This window comes from Lactuca virosa, chromosome 9 (genome assembly GCF_052849685.1).
Source record: "Lactuca virosa cultivar CGN04683 chromosome 9, Lactuca_virosa_CGN04683_v6, whole genome shotgun sequence".
Lineage (NCBI taxonomy): Eukaryota > Viridiplantae > Streptophyta > Magnoliopsida > Asterales > Asteraceae > Lactuca > Lactuca virosa.
In genome coordinates this window covers 155,610,926-155,634,178 of record NC_136434.1, presented here as the reverse complement: position 1 = coordinate 155,634,178, position 23,253 = coordinate 155,610,926, and the positions used below count along the sequence as shown (strand labels likewise).

The following is a 23,253-nucleotide window of genomic DNA, read 5'->3' as shown; positions in this document are numbered from 1 at the left end:
TAATTCTCAATTAGATGCATTACACAACATTCATACTAATCATAATGATATAATGTCTAAACTTTCATACATTAATACTAAATTTCAAGCTATTAAACATAGATTAAGTCAAATGCACAAAAACAAGTATTACAAGTTATCCCGTCCTTCAAAAGATTTCGTCCCTAAAATCTATTATCGGTTGGTTAAAGAAATATGAGTATTTTTCTTTAAACTCAGCCTGGGGTTCCCAAGTTACATCAGAACGTCTATGGTGACGCCATTGAACTTTCACCAATACGATTTCTTTATTTCTTAATTTCTTTATTTTCTAATCTAGAATCTTCTCGGGTTGCTCGGGATATCTCAATTTCTCATTACTTCAATCTCAGTTATTAGTACCATTTGTGCCTTATCAAATAAGGTTTTTCTCAAATAAGAGATATGAAAAACATTATGGATACCTTGTAATTCTTGTGGGTAAATCTAATCGATATGCAACCTTTCCGACTCTCTGTATTATATGGAAAGGTCTAATATATCGATGACTCAACTTTCCTCATTTGCCAAAACGAATCATACCTTTCCATGGTGAAACTTTCAACATCACCATGTCACCAACTTTAAATTCTAACGCTTTTCGTCTCTTGCATAATGTTGTTGACGAAGCTGAGCAACTCTCATGTGTTCCCTAATCTCCTTGATCTTAGTTTCGGTTTCTTCCACAATCTTTGGTTTCGCCAATGGTATTTCTCCAGCCTCAGTCCAACATGTTGGAGTTCTACATGGTATTCCATATAGTGCTTCGAATGGTGCCATTTGAATGCTAGAATGGTAGCTATTATTGTACGCGAATTCTACCAATGATAAGTGTTCATCCCAGTTGCCTCCAAAAACAATTATGCAAGTTCGTAACATATCTTCAAGTGTCTGGATCGTTCTCTCACTTTGCCCATCAGTTTGGGGATGATATGCGGTACTCATCAATAATTTAGAGCCCATTTGTTTCTGAAAGCTTTGCCAAAATCGGGATGTAAATCGGCTATCTCGATCAAATACAATAGAAGTTTGTACGCCATGAAAATTTACCACTTCGTTAATATAGATATCTTCAAACCGATCAATAGAAAGACTTTCTTTTATAGGTATAAATCGAGCGTATTTGGTCAAGCGATCGACCACAACCCAAATTGAGTCATGTCCTCTTGAGGTTTGTGGTAGCTTCGTAATAAAATTCATAGTGATATCGTCTTACTTTCTCACATGAATAGGTAACGATTGGACTTCTCCTCCTGGTTTTTGGTGATTTGTTTTTACTTGTAAACAAGTTAGACAATTTCCGACATATTTACCAACATCTCTTTTCATCCCGGGCCACCAATACGCCTTCTTCAAATCTCGGTACATATTTGTACTACCAGGATGTCGCGTACTATGAGCATCATCGAGTATTAACTTTCTCGCATCGCCATATTTTGGGACCCATATACGCCTCATAAATGTTGTTTACACCTTGTGAGTTCTCAGTTAATTAGTTAATATAATTAATCATATCTTCTTGTTTCAAATTCTCTGATTTCTCAACTACTTTTTGATCTTTTCTAATCAGATCTGGTAGTTGACTAACGATTCCCATTCGTACGGAGGTGATCTGAATCGGTTTCTCTTTTCGGCTTAATGTGTTGGCTACTACATTAGCTTTTCCAGGATGATAGTGAATCTCACAATCATAATCTTTAAGTAGCTTCATCCATCTTTGTTGTTGCATATTCATAACCTTTTGATCGAATAAATATTTCAAACTTTTATGATCAGTAAAAATCTGAAACTTTATTCCGTAAAGGTAGTGTCGCCAGATCTTCAAAGCAAAAACTACCGCATCAAGTTCTAAATCATGGACAAGGTATGATTGTTTAGCCGGTTTTAATTGCCTCGAAGCATAGACAATTACTCAAATTCTCTGCATTAAGACGCATCCAAGGCCGATTTGAGAAATACCAGTGTAAACAACAAAATCTTCTTCACCTCGCGGTAAGGCTAATATCGGTCTGACACAATGTTTCATTTAACCGTTGTAATACTTTTGTTAGGCATTTGTCCAATTAAACTTCTCATGTTTTCTCGTTAGTTTTGTCAATGGAGCTGCAATTGAAGTGAAATTCTCTATGAATCGTCGATAATAACCTGCTAGTCCAAGGAAGCTACGAACTTCTGATGGAGTCTTTGGAGGATCCTACTTTATTACCGCTTCGATCTTGTCAGGTCCACTTGTAACGTGACCTAGAAAAAAAATTAATGATATATTTTAAGTTAATAAATTAATTATATCAAATTAAAATTTTTAAAGATTATGAAGATTCTAAATATATATGTTCATACTTCATACAAAAAAAAATGTCTAATTTAGTTATACCATAGTATGATATGATTATTTTAGGATTTCCACCAACATTTTTATATATGATTAATCTAGAAAAATAAAAGAGAAGGAAATAAAAAAAAACTAGATAACGCCACCTCCACGCAGACCAGGCCCTCCCCACAACAGTCGCTAGAAAATTCTGCCCCCCTTTTTATATCACTTCTCTACGAAAACCCTAAACCCTTCCTTCATCTAAACCTCTGATTTCTGAACTTCACTTCATCGAATCGATCGTCTCTTTGCTTCATTGTCCGGCGTTATATGGCGACCACCGCGTTGCTAAGATCTCTTCGTCGAAGAGACATCTCTTCTGCGTCTTTATCAGCCTTCAAATCCGTATGCACTTCTCGCTTCAATTTCCTGCTTTAATCCATTTGATCTGCAATTGCTTTCTTTTGTTTCTATAATTCTGTGTGCTGTAGTCGGTTGGTTGAAGCAAAAAAATCCAGAGGCTCGACGTGAACATTCTGTTTTGGTGTTTCTGAATCATGCGTCTCTTTTTCTATCGTATTTGTTTTATCCACGTCTTATATGGTCGAGCTATTTGTTTATTGGATATATTTTGTTATTCAAACTTTTTACTTTGTATATAAAATTGTGATCTTCGTGCTGTTTGTGCTTTCTTTTGATCTAATTACATCTTGTGAGGATCTTTGCATGTGTATTATCTATTGAGGCAAAATACATGTTTATTCTGTTTTCTTAAATCATTGATCTAATTCATTTGGATGACATTTTTGGCTTATGAGATGAGCTTTTGGACGACACATCTTTGTTTAGATTATTGAATGTAAAGAATCAAACATTGTGTAGAAAGTTATTTTGGTGTCTTCTATATTTGAATTTCGTGTAAAGTTTAATTTTTTTGTCGCTAGCTAGATAAAGAAAGATCTCTTAAGCAATACTTGTTTTTTTGCCAATCGACCCATAAGAGACTATTAATTTAATGTAATCTATATTAATGCTTGTGCAGTTAGGTGGAGCCAAACAATCATGGGTTGGGTCACATTTGAGTCACAAGATGGGGATACTTTCCAGACCTTTCAGGTAACTAGGTTCTCCCTGTTACTAATTCTGCTTTTTATTTTCAAATTCATTCTAGCTAATCTTTATGCCTGATGCAGCTCAAGACCTCTAGGAAATGAAGTTATTGGGATTGATTTGGGTACTACAAACTCATGTGTTGCAGTTATGGAAGGAAAGGTAAGATCCATAATACTTCATCTTTTCAAATCCCATTCATAGTTGTGCTAAAAGATAAAACTCTGATTGTTGTTTCCTTTTTATGTAGTCTGCAAAAGTCATTGAAAATTCTGAAGGCTCACGAACAACTCCATCAGTTGTAGCATTCAATCAAAAAGGCGAGCTAATTGTAGGCACTCCAGCCAAACGTCAAGCAGTAACAAACCCAACCAACACTGTATTTGGTACAAAAAGATTAATAGGAAGAAGATTTGATGACCCTCAAACACAAAAGGAAATGGGAATGGTTCCTTACAAGATTGTCAAGGCTCCAAATGGAGATGCTTGGGTTGAAGCCAGTGGACAAAAATACTCTCCAAGCCAAATCGGTGCATTTGTTCTCACTAAAATGAAGGAAACAGCTGAAGCGTATCTTGGAAAGACAATCAATAAAGCTGTTATTACTGTTCCAGCTTATTTCAATGATGCCCAAAGACAAGCAACTAAAGATGCTGGAAGAATTGCTGGACTTGATGTGGAAAGAATCATCAATGAGCCAACAGCTGCTGCTCTTTCTTATGGATTGAATAACAAAGAGGGTCTTATTGCTGTGTTTGATCTTGGTGGTGGTACCTTTGATGTTTCCATTTTGGAGATTTCAAATGGTGTCTTTGAGGTTTGCAATTTTACAACAATACCCTTTTGTTATTCTCTAGTAAATCAATGTGCCAGTTCCCATACTTTCTTTTTGAATAAATTATGTTTTTGGTTCCTGAGTTTGTTAAAAAAATTCACTTTTGGCCACATATAGTTTCTTCTTGCAACAACTGAAAATGGGCAATGAAATTGCAAGAGTAAACTATTTGGGATCAAAAAGGCAGTTTTTGAACAAGCTCAGGGACAAAAATTGAAACTTATTTTTCTTCCATACAGGTTAAAGCAACGAATGGGGATACATTCCTTGGAGGAGAGGACTTTGATAACACAATGCTGGAGTTTCTTGTGAGTGAATTCAAAAGAACAGAAGGAATTGACCTGTCAAAAGACCGTCTTGCCCTTCAAAGACTAAGGGAAGCAGCTGAGAAAGCCAAGATTGAGCTCTCTTCCACAACCCAAACAGACATCAACCTTCCCTTCATCACAGCTGATGCATCTGGTGCGAAACATTTGAATATCACACTGACAAGATCAAAATTTGAAGCTTTGGTTAACCATTTGATTGAAAGAACAAGGAATCCATGTAAAAACTGTGTGAAGGATGCTGGAATCACAACAAAAGAGGTTGATGAAGTTCTTCTGGTGGGTGGAATGACACGTGTCCCTAAGGTTCAGGAGGTTGTTACTGAAATCTTTGGGAAGACTCCAAGTAAAGGAGTGAATCCTGATGAAGCAGTTGCCATGGGAGCAGCAATTCAAGGTGGAATTCTGAGAGGTGATGTGAAAGAGTTGCTTCTTCTTGATGTCACTCCTCTTTCTCTTGGTATTGAAACACTTGGTGGGATTTTCACTAAACTCATTGGTAGAAACACCACAATTCCAACAAAGAAAAGTCAGGTAAATTCATCATATCATTTCTCTGAGAGTGTGTTTTGTTGGTGGATTCCGATTCCGATGGAATCCGTCGGAATTGGAATTCAAGATTCCATTCCTGGCATGTTCTGGATTTCTCACACCATTTGTATAAATGGGTAGAAGGAATTTTAATTTCATTCTTCCTTTATTATTAAAAGACAAAAAATACCCTTCTTCTATATTAAGAAAAGCAAGACCAAAATATCCTTTTTATGTATTAAGAAAAGTTATTTTTTTACAAGTATATTATAAAAATTCTTTGATTTTTATTATTAAAGTCACTCCATTCCGTTTCCAGCTAACCAAACATGTGATAAGGAGCGTTTGGTTTGGAAGGAATTAAAAGACCAAAGTACCCTTGTAATCAATCTTTATACGTAACAATTTCTTTAAGTATATAGAACACGGGTATTTTGGTCTTTTAATTAAAAAGAATGGAATTGAGTTCCTTCCACCTATCCATGGAACAAGGGTATTTAGCAAACACACCACTTGGAAGGAGTTAAAAGACCAAAATACCCTTGTAGTCGGATCTTTATACGTAATTATTTGTTTAAACATATAGAACAGGGGTATTTTGGTCTTTTAATAAAAAAGAACGGAATCAAGTTCCTTCCACCTATCTATCAAGCAAGTGAAACCAAACACACCATGAAACGACGGAACGGAATCTCGAATTCCGGTTCCGTCGGAATCCACTTTCCCTAATTCCAATTCCGCTGACGAATTCCATACCGGTTGTATCGACAGGTGTTCTCCACAGCAGCAGACAACCAAACCCAAGTGGGAATCAAAGTCCTCCAAGGAGAACGTGAAATGGCATCCGACAACAAACTTTTAGGGGAATTTGAGCTCATGGGAATCCCTCCGGCCCCACGTGGAATGCCACAAGTCGAAGTCACATTCGACATCGATGCCAATGGCATAGTCACAGTCTCAGCCAAAGACAAATCCACCGGAAAAGAACAACAAATTACCATTAGGTCCTCGGGTGGTCTTTCCGATTCCGAGATTGAAAAAATGGTCAAAGATGCCGAACTCCATGCCCAAAAGGATGCCGAAAGGAAAACACTCATTGATGCCAAGAACAATGCGGATACAACTATTTATAGTGTCGAGAAGAATTTGAATGAGTATAAGGAGAAGCTTCCGGCGGATGTGGTGGCGGAGATCGAGGCGGCGGTGGCGGATCTCAGGAAGGCGGCTGGTGGTGAAGATGCGGCGGAGATTCAGGCCAAGATTGATGCGGCGAATAAGGCGCAGTCGAAGATCGGTCAGCATATGCAAGGTGGGGGTAGCGGCGGTGGTGGTGGTGATTCGGGGTCGCAGGGTGGTGGTAGTGGTGGTCAGGCGCCGGAGGCGGAATATGAGGAGGTAAAGAAGTAGAGGGGATAAATTGTTATTAGATGTTTTTTTGTAACTAAAAACTTAAGGTGAGTGGGTTGTGGTAGAAATAATCATGGAAATGTTTAACGCTTTTTTGATGTAGTTGTATTGGTGTCATTGAATGGCATCCATCACGCAAGCAAAAAAAGTTAATATCGTTTTAATTTGTTTATTTATCTGAAATGGCAAAATTGTCTTTTCCTGTATTAAGATAGCTTGATTAGATATGCTTCGACTCTTGAATTATCCTTGGGGAACTATGAAAAACAAAGTACAAACTAATAAGGGTAATCCTAATCCATGGAGCATATTACTCAATGTAGTTTGTAAAAAGGCCGAGAGTGTTTGGCTAAACTTTTATTTAAAGAGCTTTTTAATCTACTATCAGTTTCAGACTGGTATAAAGCTAAAATTAGTGTTCGGATATAGATTTTTTCAAAAATCGCTTGTTTCCATAAGTTTTTTCTCACTAACTTATCAAAAGTTTCCAAACAATTCTTTTAAAATCTCCGTTTTGGCACTACTATAAATTGATATAATTTCGAACAATAAAAAGAAAAGATTGATTGCATACCCAAACAAGTTGAACCTTTAAAGTCGTCCAGTATGCTTATAGGCAAGAAGCCTGGAGAACTTCCAGGTCAACAAGCGACACTACCACACACTACCACTGCGGTTGTCGTTGTACTCCCAACGAAGAAGAGAGATAGGTTGCCGATTGCATGACCATGGAGGTGGGGATAGTGTGCATGGTCATGGCCACCTGACCACAAACAATTACAAACAAACGTTGTGTATGGTATACCCGATGTCCTAAGAAGAGCAAATGTATGGTTCTGAGTTCTAACCATTATGCCACACTTAAAATTACGGGAATTATGTTATAGATCATTTGGTATACATACCACTATCATAAATATGTTGGAATGTTATACCACTTGTCACCTCATCACCATATAAATTCCATATTAGTTTGGTATACCCACACTTCACATCATCTTTTTTAACTAAAATTAAATGAATATGCTAGATTTTTAATTAAAATAAAAACATTAATATGCATAAATTTAAAAAACACCAAAAATTAAGCAAATAAAATAAAAACAAACATATACAAGAAATATCGAACATTCAAATATTTTTAAAATTACATTAAATAAAAGTTCTAAAAAAAAACACAATTTAAAGATAAAATTACTCGTGGACGTTCATGCTGTTTTTCATGCGATCTCCATTAACAATGTTTTGAACATTAAAGAATGTTGCGATAAACTCATCGTCATTTGAATCATAATTTTTTTAAAAAGTAATATTTGTTGTGTTAAAAAGTATAAAAGAGAGTGATGTTTATATGTGAAAGTGGAGTGATATATAGAGGAATATGGATTTTTTTGAATTTGATTTTTTAAGAAAAATGATCGTTGCTTCCTTCTCATTGGGTGTTCAAAAATACGGTGATATCACACCACGACCGTCGCGATGCAACCAAGGTGGTATGCACGATCGTGGTTGTAACACTCAGATTCGGGTATGTTATCTTTAGTCATTGGATCATTGTTTATTTTGCAAAAGAGGTCCTCCGTACGCTGGGCGTACATATATGTACGCTTAGCGTACATGGGTGGAGGGATTGCAAACTTGAACCATGTACGCGGGGCGTACGAAGATGTACGCGGGGCATACGTGGCCAAAAGAAAAACCCTAATTTTTCGGACATGAGCCTTATTTAAGCTCATTTATGACCTTTGGGCCTTCTCCATTATCAGCCTCCATACCTCTAAATGTTCCTAAAACCCTAGTTTGCTTTGGAGTGTGATCTTTGAGCTTGAAAGTGACCTTGTGGTCCTTTTTGGTGTGTTTGCAAGAAGAAGAACTTGGTGTGCAAGCCTTGGACGTGGTTGAGCTTCAAGATCCTCCATCTACATCATCTTAGGAGACTTTTGGAGGTAAAAAGCTCCTACATTGTTAATCCTTTTGATACTTAGAGTTAGGGTTTGTTCATAAGCTCGTTTTTGGTCCATAGATTCTCTTTTGTGCATTTGAGCAACTCCAGAAGCTTGTAATGCTAGATCTTAGTCCCTTTGGTGTGTTAGAGGCATAAAAATGCTATCTTGATGGTTGTTATGGCACCATGCATGAGTATAGGTCCTTAAAGTAAGTTTTAATGGACAAAATGAGATGTTGGGCTCCCATAAGGCATGCAAAGGCATAAAGTTGCCAACTTTATGCCCTAGGACCCCTTAAATGACCAAGATCTGGAAGTTGGCGAAGTGACTGCATGGATTAAGCACTTAATGGCTAAATATGCTTAACAGCTTAGTACGCTGGGCGTACTAAGATGTATGCGCATAATACTGCCTGAAGATCGAGTACGCTAAGCATACTGATGATCACGTTGCGCGTACGCCCAATGGGCTGTTGGACAAGTATTGGACTCTTGGGACTTCTGGGCCTTAACTAGTATTGGGCCTTGGCCTTTTTAGGATAGGTGGGCCCAATTTTTTATTGTAGGCCTTGCGTGACATGTTTTGGGCCTTTTGGGCCATGGAGCCCGTTATTGTGGATGGGTCGAATATGGTTAGGCTCATTATGGGATGGGCGAAATGAGACATATTCTAGGAGTTGGACTTAGGGTTTTGGCCCATGTCTTAAGTCTGTGACCTAATTCTAATTAGGGTAATTGTGTATATTTAAGGTGAGATTGTCGGATCGATAGCCGAGCAGTCAATATTTACCAACAGACCGAGGTGAGTCTTCTCACTATATCAATGGGTTGAAGGCACCAATGTCGGCCCATTACTTGACATGCAGAATGATAGTTGTCAATGTGTTGTTTGACTGAAAGACCTTGGGGGTAGCCCGTGACACATGTATGGAAGACCATGGGGGTAACCCATGACATGGAAGACCAGGGCTGTCCCTAAGGGTGTGCAAAGTGTGCAGCCGCACAGGGCCCCGAAAAAAATAGGGTCCGAATTTTAGCAAAAATTTAGTTAGCTCAGCCGGCCAAAGCGCTCGTCTATGCGCTTCCTTTGCTGTTTTGGCGTTGGTTCGATCCCCACGAATCTCAATTTTACATATTTTTTAAGTACTTCTATGGAAGTTACATTCTCGGCCCTTCAAATTTAATAATTATTTTCGTTTAGTAAATCAATTTCAATTACAAATTTAACCTTTCTAACATTGATAAATTTACATTTGTTTCCATTTAATCAGTTTAATAATTATTTTGTTTTTCCTCATGTAATTCATCACCCCGTTAGATTTATTTTACTTATATATATATATATATATATATATATATATATATATATATATATATATTGGCCCATATTTTATTATTCGCACAAGGCCTTCAAAATTAAATGACCGACCCTGATAAAAACCATGGGGTAGCCCATGGCACTTGGATTTCATACCATGGTGGTAGCCTATGGCATTATAGGGAAAAGATCATGGGGGTAACCCATGTCAATCATATGTGTTTTGTGTGGTATTTTGAGATTGTATGTTATGTGATATTTGGGAAACTTACTAGGCTTTTGCTTACAGTTTGTATTGAGGTTTCAGGTACTAAAGGGACGGACCCGACTTGATGGCGCAACATTCATTCCCCATTGTTTTCCGCACTTACTGATATTGTTACTCTAATAATTAATTATGTTTATTCTGTAATGGTTTTTGGAAACAATTTATGACTGTAATCTCCTATTTGAAAATGAAAAATTTTATCTGGTTTTTGGGCTGTTACAATGGTGAAATGTCATTGTGGGTCGTGACCATGAACCCCATCCGCGATTTGTATTCCTAAAGGCGTAAGGAAGTAAAAACATTTGTTTTCATGTAAAAGATTATATAAAATGGCAAGGAACCTTCGTACCAAGGCTTATATGTAAGCAAATTTTCATTATTTTTTGTTTATGTTAACTTTATGAAAATAGTAATATTTTTTGGAGTTTTGAGTTAACTGACCATTCATGTTACAAAAACATCACCATTTGGCCATCTAAGTTCAAAACGTGTTAGTTAAGCCCTTAAATTGTCATTTGTTTTTCTATTTAACCATTGACACATAGTATAACAAGTTTAGGTGTTGTTTGATTTTCTGAAGCAAAAATTCATGAAGTCTGCGGACCATCTCTGCAACCCTCTGCAGTAGAAGAGGTGGACCAAACGGCTGCAGACTGTAATAAGAAGCGTGTTTGTTTTTTTAACATCTGATACTGCTGCAGATATTAAAAAATTAAAATAAACTAATTTTATAAACCGAAGAAAGTTTTTTAATACGTAAAATTTAATAATGTATAAAATTTCGGCAAGAATTAATGATATTTCAGTAAAAAAAATGATATTTCAACAAAAAAATAAAGATATTTTAGTAAAAAATAATGATATTTCATCAAGAAATTATCATTATTGAATATAAAAAAAACGAAAAAAATATTCAACAATAATAAACAAAAAAAACGAAAAAAAAGGTGAAATAAAATTTCAACAACATGTAATCAAAATTTCAGTAAGAAAAGAAGAAGAAGAAGAAGAGGTTGGAAGAGGCAGTACACGTGTTGCGCCAAACAGAGCACGCACAAAGGTTTTTGACTCTGAAAACTTATAAAAAACAAACAACTGCGAGATAAAAAGTCTTGCGCTTGTGCTGCGCCACGCAACAATAAGAGGTGTGAAGAGATTTTTTCCAAAAAACAAACAGCACCTTAGTATGTTACAAGCTTATGTAGCGTGCCCCGTAGCATTTTTACCCACCTTTTATCCATGAGGTGCTAAAATGGCGTTAACGTGAATTTTTAGATTTTTTTTTAATTCTCTACTATCTAGGGGTACTTCTCTCTTGGCATAATTCTTCTTGCATTCCTTATTCAATCTTCTTTGGTTGGACGTGAGCTTCCTATGATCAAATCATTGTAAAAAGATTAATGAAAATCGTTTTAAGCAAAATATAACGGTAATGAATGAAAGAACAGAAAATGTTAAGGTTGTTGAGGCATGTGTTGAACGCAATATCATTAAAACAAATTTGTTCGCTATGGTGTTTGTTTTCCATGATACAATAGCTTGGATCAATTCTTCTAGATCGCTCAAACCGAGACTAGGCTGTAGTGAACCTATTGAGTTTTTATTCAAAAATTAGTTTTAAAAATTCAAGATTAACAACTTAAGCATTTTAACTTTGAATAACTTAAACTAGTTTATTCTCACCAAATGATCATTTTGCTAAGATTGGAAAGAAAACACAATTATAGAAGGAAAAAAGATTAACAACCTTTGTAGTTTTTTGAGCCCTCAAGATGAGACTTGAATGTTAATGTAGTATACTAGTATGTATAGTAGAACTCATCCTTAGATGGAAACACCAACAATAGCTAAACTTGATTACGATGCTAGTTAAAATTTCTTAATCTTTAAATCAATCTCAGTAATGACTTAAAGAGAGTATGAGAACATATCTAGCAATCCTTTTGCGTGAGAGAAATGAAAGAGAGATGGAGAAAAGTCATGCACATGCATCCTCAAATGAGAGGTATACTATAAAACACAATGATATATATACAAAAACTCAAAACACATTTGTTTTAAAGGACGATGTTGGTGATTTTAGTGTCACCATGTCATTTTAAGTAACTGGAACTAACATGTGAACTAAGGGGCTTCATAATTTGTACTCTAATATATGTACGGGGTTTGTGCGGAGTGCACGCATGTATAAGATCGAATTAGAAGCCGGATCGACGACCAGTCTGGGGTCCGGGGTTTCCAAAGGGGCAGCGCCCCTTTGGCAGGGTCTAGGGGCAGCGCCCCTAGCGGGGTCCAAGGGGCACCAAATTTTACATATGGGAACATAGTGGAAAATTCAATTTCTTGAGGGTGATTATGGTAAAACTAACGAAACTCGTTAGTTTTGGTAACCCTAAATCCTCATTAAATCCGGATTATTATGACTTGCTTCCAAAGCAACTAATGACGGCCCAACCCTAACGAAACCCTAATATCGTTTATTATATAAACGACTCTTCTTTTCAGAAGAGATATACGTTCTTAAGCTCTCGTTTTCATCATACTCTCAGAATCCTCTAGCATATTGACTTGTGATTTCTGTGCCTAGAATCGTAAGTGTCCACTTGGATTATCCTAGGCTGAATTTCTTGTAACCCAGGCATAGGGTAGAAATATCAGTTCGGAAAGTGATATCACGATCCAAGTTGGTATCCAAATCTCCACCACAAACCCTATTTATTCCCTACACACGAATGCTTAGAAAATCTAAGTGCTCTTCAGCGAAGAAATCCTAAAAATAATGTTTTTACTTTTTAGGGTAAATTACACCATTCGTCCCTCATGCATGTGGCCAAAATCACGTTTAGTCCCTATTTTTAAAAATTAACTCGGACCGTCCCTGATTTTGTTTTTTCTTGCACGCTTAGTCCCTATCGACATAAAATGACTATTTTGCCCTTAATAATTTGTTTTTTAATTTATTTTAATTTATTTATCAGTTTAAATTAATACAAAAAATAAAAAATAAAAAAGTATTCTGTCCAAACCCACCCACCCTCCTTTCCCTTTCCCTGATTCTATCCTTCTCTCTTACCTATTCATCTTCCTTTCGAACTCATCTTCCTCTCTAATGATCGGCGCCCCTGAAATACTCCGACGAGATCATGAAACCATCCACCCTCAATGGATGATGTAGAACAAAAGCAACAGTAGAGAGAGAAAGAAGCTGGTGGCGGTTCAAATCTGTGTTTCAGATGGGAGTTTCATATCCAACTGAGATGGTGGTGTTTAGGGTGGTTTCCAGTAGAAAAATTATCCCTCTTTCTCCTTTAAACCCACCGATCAGAGGGAGAAAGAAAGTGATGGAAACAAAATCGATGAGAGGAAGAAGAAGAGGAAGAGGAGATCAAGGAGATCGGTTTTCCGGAACTGAAATAAAATCCTCCATGTGTTGCCTCCAATCCACCACTGTCTTCCCCCGCAAGCCACTGACGTTGTAATCCATGGATTTGCACTTCGTGGATCTGCACTCCGCCGATATGAACGCTAGAGATCGTCTCTTAGAACTCTTCTAGGTGGTGGTGCAGGAGACGTCTGGTTTAGAGATGAAGAAAGAGACAGAGTGGTTTAGCGAAGTCTGGTCGGAGGTGGAGGGGACGACGACGTCTGGTTGGAGAAGAACGCTGTCTTCCCCATTTTGATTTTGCCCTAATTATGGATTGTTTGCATAATAATTGTTTTTTTTTTTATATTTTTTGGGTTTTCTGGTAGTGATGATTGAGCGGTGATAGGTGGTGTTCGAAGGGGGTGGGGTGAGCTGAGATCAGATTTCTGGTGGTGGTTGTCTATGTTTCTGGTGGTGGTTGTGCAAGTTTTCGATGGTGCTGCAGATTTCCGATGAGTGTGGCGGTTTAGTGTTCTTCAAAAAAAGAGAAATAACATGTAAAAGTGTTAGCTGGACCCATAACTTTAATTTAAATATTTTTTAATAACTAAAAATAATCAAAACTATTAAAAATAAATGAAAAAGAAATTGCAAAGGGCATTTTGGTCATTTCAAGTCTCACAGGGGATGAAACATGCAAATTTAAACTAACGAGGGATGAAGTATGCACCTTTCTATGATATAAGGGATGATCTGAGTTAATTTTTGAAAATAGGGACTAAACGTGCTTTTGGACACATGTACGAGGGACGAATGGTGTAATTTACCCTACTTTTTAAACCTCTCTACTTGTTTTCAAAGCACCTAAGTGTCATCAAACATCTGTTTAGGTACTAATTATATTTTAATACTCATAAAAAAAGCTAAGCAAATTAGAAAGAGAACCATGTCAAAATGGCAACACATGTCAACTAACATATTTTCGTATCTGTGTAATTTCAAATTTGCACTATTTGTTACTGGTCCAGCTGGCTGTATTTTTCTTATTTTTATTTTATTTTCCGCCGTTCTAATATTTTTTTGTTCGGAGTTAAATCGAAAGTTATCCAAAATAGAAGGGGTGCAAGTGTAACTTTCTATAAAGAACTAACATAAGCGGCGGGTTTATAGTGTTCCAAACTAGGGCACCTTCGTTCGTCATTGCCGATACTAGAAACCACACTAACGCTCCGTTTCATCTTTTCCGTTAGGATTTAGCAAAACCCTAACGCACTTCAGATAACAAAATCGTTGCAAAATAGGTTCGTATCCCCTAATTCGAGTAAAATGCTCATTATAATCGATATTATGCTCTTATGCTCCAATAATCTCTGTGTTTATGTGTTTTTGTTTCTGATTTAACAGATATTTCTTAAACGTTGTATCTTCGTTGACATCAATGGGTAGTAAGAAAAGGTGCTCTGATAGTGTAGAAGAAATAGATATCCAGAAGAGCAATACAAGCTCTGATAGCAAAGGTTCGAGTGAGCATTTGAAAAAGAAGATTAAAAAGGTGAAGAAGAACGAAGAGGAGATAGAAAAATCAAATAATAACGATAACAGCTCCAATGGTGTTAAACCAATGGAGAGGAAGAAAAAACGAAAAGCATTAGATAAAGAAAAACACCGCGCTACATCGGGTGATAACGCTGAAGTGAAGCCAATTCTAGCAAATTTGGAGGTCAAAGAAGTTGAGAAGAGTAGAACAAGTAACAGTTTGCCTGAGTTTCATATAGGCGTGTTTAAGGATTTGGGATCTGCTGATGGTTCAGTAAGAGAAGCTGCTGCAGAGAGATTGGTGATGGAGTTGCAGGCGGTTCAGAAGGCTTATAATATGCTCGAGAAGAAGGAAGATGTTGACGGTGGGTTGAAATTGGAAGCTGAGAAAGACGATGGATTGAATAACTGTGCACCTTCCTTAAGATATGCTGTCAGAAGGCTTGTTCGTGGTGTTTCCTCATCAAGAGAGGTGTGTGCTTACTTTGATTTTACTTATATGACCATTGTTGTCTTTACTAGCAGGTGCTTATTTGGTTATTCTTTTGCAGTGTGCAAGACAAGGGTTTGCATTGGGCTTGACTATGTTAGTTGGTGCAGTTTCTGATATTGCATTGGACTCTTTGCTGAAACTAATAGTTGACTTATTGGAAGTCTCTTCTTCTATGAAGGGACAGGTGAGATAGTAATCTCTTTTGAACATGACTGATGACTTATTTATTCCCTTTCTAAATGTTTGTGTATTTATTTATGTCATACAGGAAATTAAAGATTGTCTTTTAGGTCGTTTGTTTTCTTATGGTGCTCTTGCAAGATCAGGAAGACTGATTCAGGAAAGCGAGTATATTAAGGAATTCACTGGTGCTGTTATTACACTAGCCACCAAGAAACGTTATCTCCAGGAGCCTGCTGTTGTTGTTATCCTGCAGTTAGTTGAAAAGGTACTTAATAATTGATAGGATAAAACAATTTTTTTTTATCATTCCATTAATACCCTTTCATGATCTGTGTAAAATGGATTGCAGTTGCCTGTTAAAGTTGTCTTGAAGCAAGTTCTTGATGCCCCTGGTCTCCATGAATGGTTTGAAGGAGCCACAGAAGCTGGAAATCCTGATGCATTACTTCTAGCTCTTAAACTAAGAGAAAAACTATCTGATGACAACAGATCATTCGGGAAGCTTTTGCCAGATCCATACAGTTCTAGCTCAATGTTCTCTCCTGAACATCTATCCATTCTTTCAAATTGCCTAAAGGTGATTTTTTTTAATGGTTTCATGGTATTTGCATCAGTTTGAGGGTTAAAGTTGTAATTTTTGAAGTTTTTATTGTGGATTTGCAGGAGTCAACATTTTGTCAGCCTCGAGTTCATGGTGTGTGGCCTGTTTTAGTAAATATCCTTTTACCCGATATTGTCCCAGAAGGCCCTGATTCATCAACAGGATTAAACTCTACAAAGAAGCACAAAAAGAAACCCAAATCGAGTTCTTATGAAGAAGATCTACAAAAAAACCTACAAAATTTCTGGGATGTTATAATCGAAGGGTCGCTTCTTTTATCCTCTCATGATCGAAAACACTTGGTATTTGATGTTATGCTTCTTGTTCTACCAAGACTCCCTGTTTCTTGCATACCCATTGTTTTATCCTACAAGATTGTCCAATGTCTAATTGACATACTTTCCACAAAGGATTCGTGGCTTTACAAGTTTGCGCAATACTTTCTTGAAAAGCTGTCAGATTGGGTCAGCAATGATGATGGAAAACGGGTGGCTGTCACCATGGCTCTACAAAAACACAGCAATGGGAAATTTGACTGCATTACAAGGACTAAAACTGTAAAAGATCTAATGTCAGGTTTCACTACTGAACCTGGCTGCATGCTTTTCATTAAAAACCTAATCGACATGTTTCTTGATGTTCGACCTTTAGAAGAACCATCTGACCAAAGTCAAACAACTGATGATAATTCAGAAATTGGTTCAATTGAAGAGAAAGATGTCACTTCAGATTTTCTCAAAAGTTGGGTTGTGGACTCACTTCCAAGTGTTTTAAAACATGCAAAGCTTGATAAGACAGAGCATTCAGAGGAGCTGCCTGAAGGTGAAGGAAAGTTTGGTGTTCAGAAAGAAATCTTGAAGTTTTTAGCTGTTCAGGGGTTGTTCTCTTCATCTTTAGGGACTGAAGTGACTTCATTTGAGTTAGATCAGAAGTTTAGATGGCCAAAAGCAGCAACTTCAAGTTCTCTTTGCAGGATGTGTATTGAACAGCTGCAATTACTTTTGGCCAATGCCCAAAAAGGAGAATGGCCTCATACAGTTACAAGTGGGAAAGAAGCTAATGATCTTGGTTCTTATTTCATGAAATTTCTTAGTGTTTTGCGCAACATTCCATCTGTATCTCTCTTTAGGTCATTGAGTGATGAAGATGAGAAGGCTTTCAAGAAATTGCAAGCCATGGAAAATTGGCTTTCCAAAGAGGTAATTCACTCCTACTTTCATTTCATTTATTTGTGTGTTACAGCATCCTACTTCTATTTCTTTTGGTTACAACATTATATTTCCAGTTAAACCTTTCATTATATTGCATTTAAAAGAGAGTTTGAACAATTTCAGGAAAGGAATTGTGGGATGAGTGCAGATGCTCACAGATTGCATGCATTGAGGTACTTACTCATCCAATTGTTGCTCCAAATCTTACTCAGACCAGGGGAGTTCTTTGAAGCTGCTTCTGAAATCATAATTTGCTGCAAAAAATTCTTCCCATCACCCGATCTTCTTGATTCATCTGGAGAAGATGAACCAGATGCAGATGGTGATGATGCACCTGTGTTAATGGATGTATTTGTTGATACACTCCTCTCATTGCTTCCACAATCATCAGCTCCCATGCGTTCCTCCATTGAGCAGGTATAGCAACATACTTGTATTGATTTCTTCATAATAGCATCCTACTAATTGAATCATTGATTTGTTCATAAGGAGTTGAAATAGAGTTTTCAAAGTATAATTCTTTAATAAGAAAAGAATTGACACTACAATGTTATAATAGACACTTATTTGATTTCTTTTTTGTAGGTTTTCAAATACTACAGTGATGATGTGACAGACGATGGTCTACTCCGAATGTTAAAAGTTATAAAAAAGGATTTAAAACCCGCAAGGCGTCAAGATTCCGATACTGAAAATGATGATGACACTGATGATGATGATCTTCTAGAAATCGAAGAAGCTGAAGACTCCGATGAAGCGGAAACCGGTGAAGCCGCTGATGACCAATCCGAAGACTCCGAGGGAATCGTGGCCGCTGATTCCGCCGGAAAAGACGATTCCGATTCCGACGGCGGAATGGACGATGAAGCCATGTTTAGAATGGATTCGTATCTCGCTCAGATCTTTAAAGAGAAACGAAACCAAGCGGGAGGCGAAACTGCTCATTCTCAGCTTGTTCTTTTCAAACTACGTGTTCTTTCCTTGCTTGAAATCTACCTCCATGAGAATCAAGGCAAGTTTTTTACTTTTATAATATTTTTATCGTAAGTTACATTTTTATTCCCTAAAAGTGTTTTCTTTTAATTTTGGTCCTTGATTATAGCTTATTTTTGCATTTAGATCCCAAAAAGTTCTCGTGCGTTTTAGTTATTTTCACAATTTTGGTCCCCGAGTATAGCTGCCATTTGCAATTCTGGTCCCAAAAAATTCTCTTGTAATTTTGGTCCTTATTTGAGATTCTTGTAACGATCTTAATCAAATTTTCAATTTGGTACCCAAGTATAGCTGATTTTTGCATTTTTGCTCCCAAAAAGTTATCTTGTAGTTTTGGTCCTTATTTGATGTTCTTGTAACGATTTTGGTCCTTAAGTACAGCCAATTTTGCAATTTTGGTTTTCTTTTAGGTTTTTTGTACTAATTTTGGTCCCAAAAAAGTTCTTTTGCAATTTTGGTCTAAATTTGGGGCTATTGTAACAATTTTAGTCCCAAAGAGTTATCTTGCAGTTTTAGTCTTTATTTGAGGTTTTGTAACAATTTTTTTAGTATTTTTAGTCCATGAGTATAGCTGGTTTTTGCAAATTTAACCTGAAAAACGTTACAAAAACCTCAAATTTGCAAGAGAACACCTTTCAAGACTAGAATTTCAAAAACCAGCTATACTCAGGGGCCAAAAATGTAAATTAATCTAATTTAACATCATATCATGCACAGGTAAACCACAAGTGTTGAAGGTGTTCACAAATCTTGCACAAGCATTCGTGAACCCTAATACAACTGAAGGAAGTGAGCAACTAGGTGACAGGATCTGTAAAATCATGGAACACAAAATCTTCAAAGCAAAACATTACCCAAAAGATGAATCTGTACAACTATCACTTCTCGAGCCTCTACTTGAAAAGAATCTAAAATTGGCATCAAAACCTTTCAAAAAGAAGAAATCAGCAATCACTCCATCAAAAAAGAAACAATCAGCTTCGTTTCAAAGATATAGAAAGATTGTGAATCTCGCCCAGAATTCAATCTACTGGATTTTAAAGATCATTGATTCTAGAAGCTTCAAGGAAGATGAATTGGAGAAAGTGTTTGAGATTTTTAAAGGGGCTTTAACCCGTTATTTCGATGGGAAAAACTCGATGCTGAAGTTGAATTTTTTGAAGGAGATTTTTAGGAGGTGGGCATGGATCGGGAGACGTTTTTTTGGGTTTTTAGTTGAGAAATGTGGAGGGGCGAAATCGAAATTTCGGAGAGTTGAAGGGCTTGATTTGGTGTTGGAGATTTTGAAGCCTTTGAACATTGAAGGAAGCGATGTTGGAAAGAAGATGGTGATTAAACATATGTCTGAAATTTGTGTTTTGATTAAGGAATTGGTGATGAATATGCCTGAAAAGCAATCCAAAAGGGCGGAAGTGAGAAAGTTTTGTGGGAAATTATTTACGTTTTTGACTAATTTAAAGTTATCCGCTAAGTTTCTTCAATCTTTGGATCCGGAAGTTTGTGTGGCGTGTGAGGGGCAAATTGGTAAAGTGTTTCTTGATTTGAAGAAACAAGAAGTTTAGGGTTCTTGAAAAAGATTTGGATTTGTTGTCATGGAGATGAAGCTAAAGTGTGAGATTTTAGAGCTTCATAAAATTTTGAAGGGATCTTTTATGTTTGTTTTATTTATTCTGGAATCACTATACGAATGTTTGCAGTTGCTTAGTTTTATTAGAGCATTTTATGTTATAAACTTTTGAATATTATTTTGATTTGTACTAATGAACAAGAATATCCTCATTGCTTACATTTTTCAACGTTTTAACTACCCTTGCATATACTGAGTATATATAAATATTACAAATGATAGTAGATAGACAAAAGATTAATGTCTTTGATAGGGTAGTAAGGTATGACTTTTTTTAACATATTTAGTCCTTTTTTATATGTTTTATCACTAGGTGTTAGACCCACGTATTACATGAGTTTATATAAAAAAAAAACTAAATACAAAATTCTAAACATTTGAGAAGTTTGAATTTATAAAAAAAGTAAGAAAATATTGAATTATAAAAGTTAAAGTGTTTTTTTTTTCTTTTAAATTTGAACAAATATTTAGTTAAATAAATAAAGAAAATTAATGAATATTTAATTTAGTAACTATGAAATTTAAAGGAAAGTTCATTAATGAAATTGATATGTATTTATTATTGTATTTTAATACTATCTAGAATTTTATAAAATAAAAAAAACATAAAATGACATTGGAATAAAAAATAATTTAAAATAACCACAAAATTACATGTGGCAAAATAAATGAGAATATAATATGTGGCAAAAAGATCTTTGTTTATTAAGGAGGATTGAACTTCTCTCAACTTTTTAACATGGTATACGAGGGAAATGACATGAACAACTACCACATGAAAGATGAATCAAGAAGTTTTGGTTGTTAGACAAGAATTAAACCAAAGGAAATGGAAGTTGTTAACGTTTCTAGTTGAACTGGTTTAATGGATTTTGCTTAATGACAAGTTGAAATGTGTACTAGTTCTGTAATGCATTTTGTTTAGCGACATAAGTGGAACTTTGGTTATCCATAGTTTTTAAAATATTTTTGCATATCAACAGTTTGTATTGAATGTACATGATTTGTAATGTTGTTAAATACTACATGATAAACTTCCATGACATATATATATATATATATATATATATATATATATATATATATATATATATATATATATATATATATATATATCTTAAGTTAATCCAAAGAGTATCATGTGGACATTTACATAAGGTGTGCCCTATTTATCAAAAGTTGTGCCGTTAAAAAAAATTGTATGTAACGTCCCAAATTTCAAACCAAATTTTTCGTTATCAGAATATAATATAATATCAAACTTCATTCACACAAATAATATAAAAATACATTTGTTCTACATTATAAAACATAGTTTCCAAAACAGAGTAATAATATAGAATCAGTGGAAGTCTACATCATAAAAACCCAACGATATGAGTGTACAGTCACGCCGCACCTTGCCTTGATCACTAGAACAACATGAAAAAGCATTTGTAAACTACGGGTAAACATAAAACTTAGTGAGTTCCCCAAGATATCACATATAACAATACACATACAATGCATACAAACAAATGGCTTGTAACCTATCATCACTCCGCCATTAATAGTTGACTCGCAGCCGAATGTCGTTCCTTCATCAACCCTCAAACATTACTCAACAGTTGACTCATAGCCTAACACGTTCCGTCAATGACTCTGAGTATCTAGACTCATAGCCTAATGTCGTTCCGTCATCAATCTCTCAAACATGATACAAAAAAGCACCATACAATCAAGCAAACAACAAACATACAAAAGACTAATCTAGTCTACTTGTATAAGCATACATTAGCAGTATCTACATCCTATCATACAAAGAATATCTATTGTCATACGGAATATAGTTAGAAAGCTCACTCGAGTCTAGCAGAAGAATCCCAACCATAGCCTCCGCAACGAACAGCTAGCACAAACCACGTAATCATCCAACCGAGGCCAAACCTCATTCAAATCCTATAACCCACCAAAGTTTGACCAAAAGTTAAACTAGTCAAAAAGTCAACGGTCAACGGGCAGACTCATTGTGACCATCAGTCGAGACTAGGTTCATGAGACGCGTTGCGGCCAATAAGAGGCGTGTCGCTTCCTACTGGCTTAACAACCTTCTTGATAAGCACGACGAGAGGCTCCAACTTTCCATAAATGTAACATCCCAAAATACAGATAAAATTTTTGTTTTTAAATTCATTCAAAACATACGATAATCATATCAAAACAGTCGAAAGTGTATCATTGCAATAGTTTATCAGAGTACAAATTCCTAAAATCTCATAATGAGGAAAATCATAGGGTGATACGGTGCGATCAGGCCAGGCCCTTCCCCTTCGAGCTAGAAGTACCTGAAACATAAACTAAAAAACGTAAACACAAAGCTTAGTGAGTTCCCCCAAAATACCCCATATCATACAAACATACAACCAAGCATATATGGGTGCTTGCGATCCCCTTCGGTTTATTTCAACCGGATACAGTCAAGCATATCTGGGTGCTTGTAATCCCTTCAGTCTATTTCAACCTGATACAGTCAAACATATATGGATGCTTGCAGTCCCCTTCGGTTTATTTCAACCGGATACCGGGTCTATTTCACCCCTACCACTACCACATAATATCATAGCAAAAGAATCACAGAGTCATCAAGCAAACACATACATAACTGACAGTTGTCACGAAGACAATCATCATACCACAACATAAACTAGTGGATCGGTATTGGTGCCTTCGACCCATAGATACAGTGAAATCAAACTTACCTGATACTGATGGCAGATAAATCTCGCACCCGAACTTCCGGAACTAGACTCCGCCTAATAACACAATAATTAACCCTAATTAATAGTTAAAGTCCATTACTCAATTTGCGAGTCCAAAACCCACAGCTAAACCCTTTAAGGGAAAAAAAGACTATTTTGCCCCTCCCATGGTCCAAAACCCTAAATTTTAACCAAAAATCCAAAAGTCAGCAAAAGTCAACTGCCCATCACGTACGTTGGGCGTACTCTCTTCATACGAGGGGCGTACTCGGGAATCAGGCGGGATCGGGGTCTCACCTGGCTACGCTGGGCGTAGCCAGTAGTATGCGGGGCGTACGCCGTCTGACCCCCCAAAACCACACCAAAAAGGTCTTAATCATTAAGACATGCATCCAAACACAAGACTGACCTTCTTAAAACGTCTTAATCCATAGC

General features: G+C 36.4%; 2 protein-coding genes across 2 annotated transcripts; both read left to right on the top strand.

Annotated features, from left to right (window-relative positions):
* The first annotated feature begins 2,506 nt into the window (after window positions 1-2,506).
* On the top strand, window positions 2,507-6,747 carry LOC145136343 (heat shock 70 kDa protein, mitochondrial-like). Its single transcript, XM_079070475.1, has 6 exons — window positions 2,507-2,737; window positions 3,375-3,448; window positions 3,526-3,604; window positions 3,693-4,259; window positions 4,517-5,137; window positions 5,906-6,747. Exons 1-6 carry the CDS (start codon window positions 2,663-2,665, stop codon window positions 6,539-6,541), a joined length of 2,052 nt encoding a protein of 683 aa, XP_078926601.1. The 5' UTR covers window positions 2,507-2,662; the 3' UTR covers window positions 6,542-6,747.
* Window positions 6,748-14,623: 7,876 nt separating this feature from the next.
* On the top strand, window positions 14,624-20,249 carry LOC145136280 (DNA polymerase V family). The gene is made up of 9 exons (XM_079070429.1): window positions 14,624-14,737; window positions 14,841-15,444; window positions 15,524-15,649; window positions 15,734-15,913; window positions 15,998-16,225; window positions 16,312-17,448; window positions 17,584-17,877; window positions 18,046-18,472; window positions 19,171-20,249. Exons 2-9 carry the CDS (start codon window positions 14,875-14,877, stop codon window positions 20,013-20,015), a joined length of 3,807 nt encoding a protein of 1,268 aa, XP_078926555.1. The 5' UTR covers window positions 14,624-14,737; window positions 14,841-14,874; the 3' UTR covers window positions 20,016-20,249.
* Window positions 20,250-23,253: the final 3,004 nt, after the last annotated feature.

Excerpts from the sequence above, each read along its gene's own strand:
- LOC145136280 (XM_079070429.1), top strand. The coding sequence starts at position 14,875 with ATGGGTAGTAAGAAAAGGTGCTCTGATAGTGTAGAAGAAATAGATATC. Across the intron at positions 16,226-16,311 it reads TTCTTTCAAATTGCCTAAAG|GAGTCAACATTTTGTCAGCC; the intron begins GTGATTTTTTTT and ends GTGGATTTGCAG. Across the intron at positions 18,473-19,170 it reads CTACCTCCATGAGAATCAAG|GTAAACCACAAGTGTTGAAG; the intron begins GCAAGTTTTTTA and ends TATCATGCACAG.
- LOC145136343 (XM_079070475.1), top strand. The coding sequence starts at position 2,663 with ATGGCGACCACCGCGTTGCTAAGATCTCTTCGTCGAAGAGACATCTCT. Across the intron at positions 2,738-3,374 it reads CTTTATCAGCCTTCAAATCC|TTAGGTGGAGCCAAACAATC; the intron begins GTATGCACTTCT and ends ATGCTTGTGCAG. Across the intron at positions 4,260-4,516 it reads TTTCAAATGGTGTCTTTGAG|GTTAAAGCAACGAATGGGGA; the intron begins GTTTGCAATTTT and ends TCTTCCATACAG.